Source organism: Lycium barbarum, chromosome 9 (assembly GCF_019175385.1).
Source record: "Lycium barbarum isolate Lr01 chromosome 9, ASM1917538v2, whole genome shotgun sequence".
Classification (NCBI taxonomy): domain Eukaryota; kingdom Viridiplantae; phylum Streptophyta; class Magnoliopsida; order Solanales; family Solanaceae; genus Lycium; species Lycium barbarum.
Genome location: NC_083345.1, coordinates 122781603 through 122783571, shown reverse-complemented (window position 1 = coordinate 122783571; position 1969 = coordinate 122781603). Strand labels below are relative to the sequence as shown.

Sequence of the window (1969 nt, the reverse complement as noted above, 5' to 3'; positions counted from 1 at the left end):
GAGCAGTTTTGATTGATTTTGGAGGTGATCTTGTGTGCACGAGTAAGCAAGAGGAGCGTGCGACACTTAGAAAATTTTCTGAAAATAATTGAAGGCAATTGTGCCAGCCCCGCGTCTCGGATGCAACGCGAGGTGACACTCAGGCTCAGATTTGCCTATCAACTATGGGAAACAGAAGAAATTAAATCTGCCCTCCATTTGAATTTGGTCCCATTCTTGTTAATTCCAATATTATGACTCATTATTATTATTATTCCCGAATTAATTTGTTCCCGCCAAATGACCCTTTCCTAAATTATTACTACAAAGAAAAAAGGAAACAGAGAGAAGCAGTGGTTTCCTAAGCGTAACGACTTTAAATAGTCCCGGGATTAAATATGAGATAAGTACGTTTATCCCACGTTTGGTTAAGATAAAATCGCATTATAATTAATCCCGGGATTATAGTGTTATTTTAGCCCTATGTAAAGGTGAAATAACTAATCTCAAGATAAGTAATCCAGAAATAACTCGTTTCCCAACCAAACTACCCCGTAGGGTATAAAATTAGAAATTACTCCTATTTCTTTCTACTTTCCCCATGTTAACTTTCCATGTATTACTTTTTAGTCTACCGAGTGACTTTCTTAATCCTTGTTTTTACATTTTTGCTTCCTAAGCCAAAACCAACACAAAACAGGAAAAGAACTCTAAATCCCATTTTAAGTAGGGAACTTAAAGTCTTATATTAGAACAAGCTTACTACAATTATTATGACAGCAAACAAATTCTCATTAGTTGATATATTAGCAAGAAATAGGAAACAAAAGTCATAATTTATTGCAGCAAACGACAATAGTTCGAATAGGAAAAAAAATTGGTAACTTCCAAATTTGGAATTCTCATTCCCTATCCCACTTTAAATAGGAAACCTCGTTTCTTATATATACAGCCCCTATTACTTCCATTCCACAACTTACTTCATATTAACAATAGTTCTCTAGTATTGCCAATGGCCGAGATTTATGAAGTCTCTTTCTACAGTGATGAAATTGAAGTTACCGTCACCAAAAACTCCTCAGTCGTTAATACTTGGATTGTGCAAACGGTGCAGATGCATCGTCGTAGGCTCCGCAAGCTCCTCGTGGGTCTCGATATTGAGTGGCTCCCGTGTTTCAACCCGGACGAAAACCACCCTGTCGCTCTCCTCCAGCTCTGCGTGGGGCGCCGCTGCCTTTTATTCCAACTCCTCCACAAAGACGCTGTTCCCGGATATCTCATAGACTTTCTCGGGGACCCAAATTTCAAGTTCGTTGGGGTTGGGGTTATGGAGGACGCTAAGAAACTGCTCCGCGATCACAGGCTGTTCGTGGCGAATACTGTGGATTTGAACCGATTGGCGTATTCGGTTTACGGGGAAGAAGTGTATGGGAAGATGGGATTAAAGAGAATGGCGAAAGAGATACTTGGGAAAGTAGTGGAGAAGCCATTGAATGTGACACTGAGTAAGTGGGATGCTGAGGAATCGTGTTATGGACAAGTTGAATATGGTGCAAGTGATGCTTTTGTGTCATTTGAGATTGCCAAGAATTTGTTTAATTTACTGTGGGAAAGAGAGAAACAGAATCGTCGTGTTGTTAAGGGGGAATGTTTGAATTGCCATTATCAGCCATTGTTGGTACAAGATATACAAGGGATGTTTTGAACACTTGCTCTGTTTTGAATATGGAAGATAATGACATAATATTAGGAAATTAAATTCACATTGGGAAGACTTCTGTTTCCTTTTTTGAATACTGTAGTATGACTTTTTTGTACACTGTACAGAACTAGTAGTATATTTTTTTTGGTTTCTTGAAAATTGATATATGTATATTGTTGTTTGATGCCTCAGATAAAATTGCAAGTGGTAACAGACATATGTTTTCTTGATTTTTTTTTTTTTTTTGACATTGGTATCTATCAATTTGCACGCACCTCAATTATTCTA

The 1969-nt window shown here is 37.9% G+C and overlaps 1 protein-coding gene across 1 annotated transcript; it reads left to right on the top strand.

The window, feature by feature from the left end:
• The first annotated feature begins 991 nt into the window (after positions 1–991).
• On the top strand, positions 992–1684 carry LOC132612298 (3'-5' exonuclease-like). Its single transcript, XM_060326594.1, has one exon. It carries the CDS (start codon positions 992–994, stop codon positions 1682–1684), a length of 693 nt encoding a protein of 230 aa, XP_060182577.1.
• The last annotated feature ends 285 nt before the right edge of the window (positions 1685–1969 follow it).

Bases quoted from the DNA above. Each gene is read 5' to 3' on its own strand.
- LOC132612298 (XM_060326594.1), top strand. From the start codon at position 992: ATGGCCGAGATTTATGAAGTCTCTTTCTACAGTGATGAAATTGAAGTT.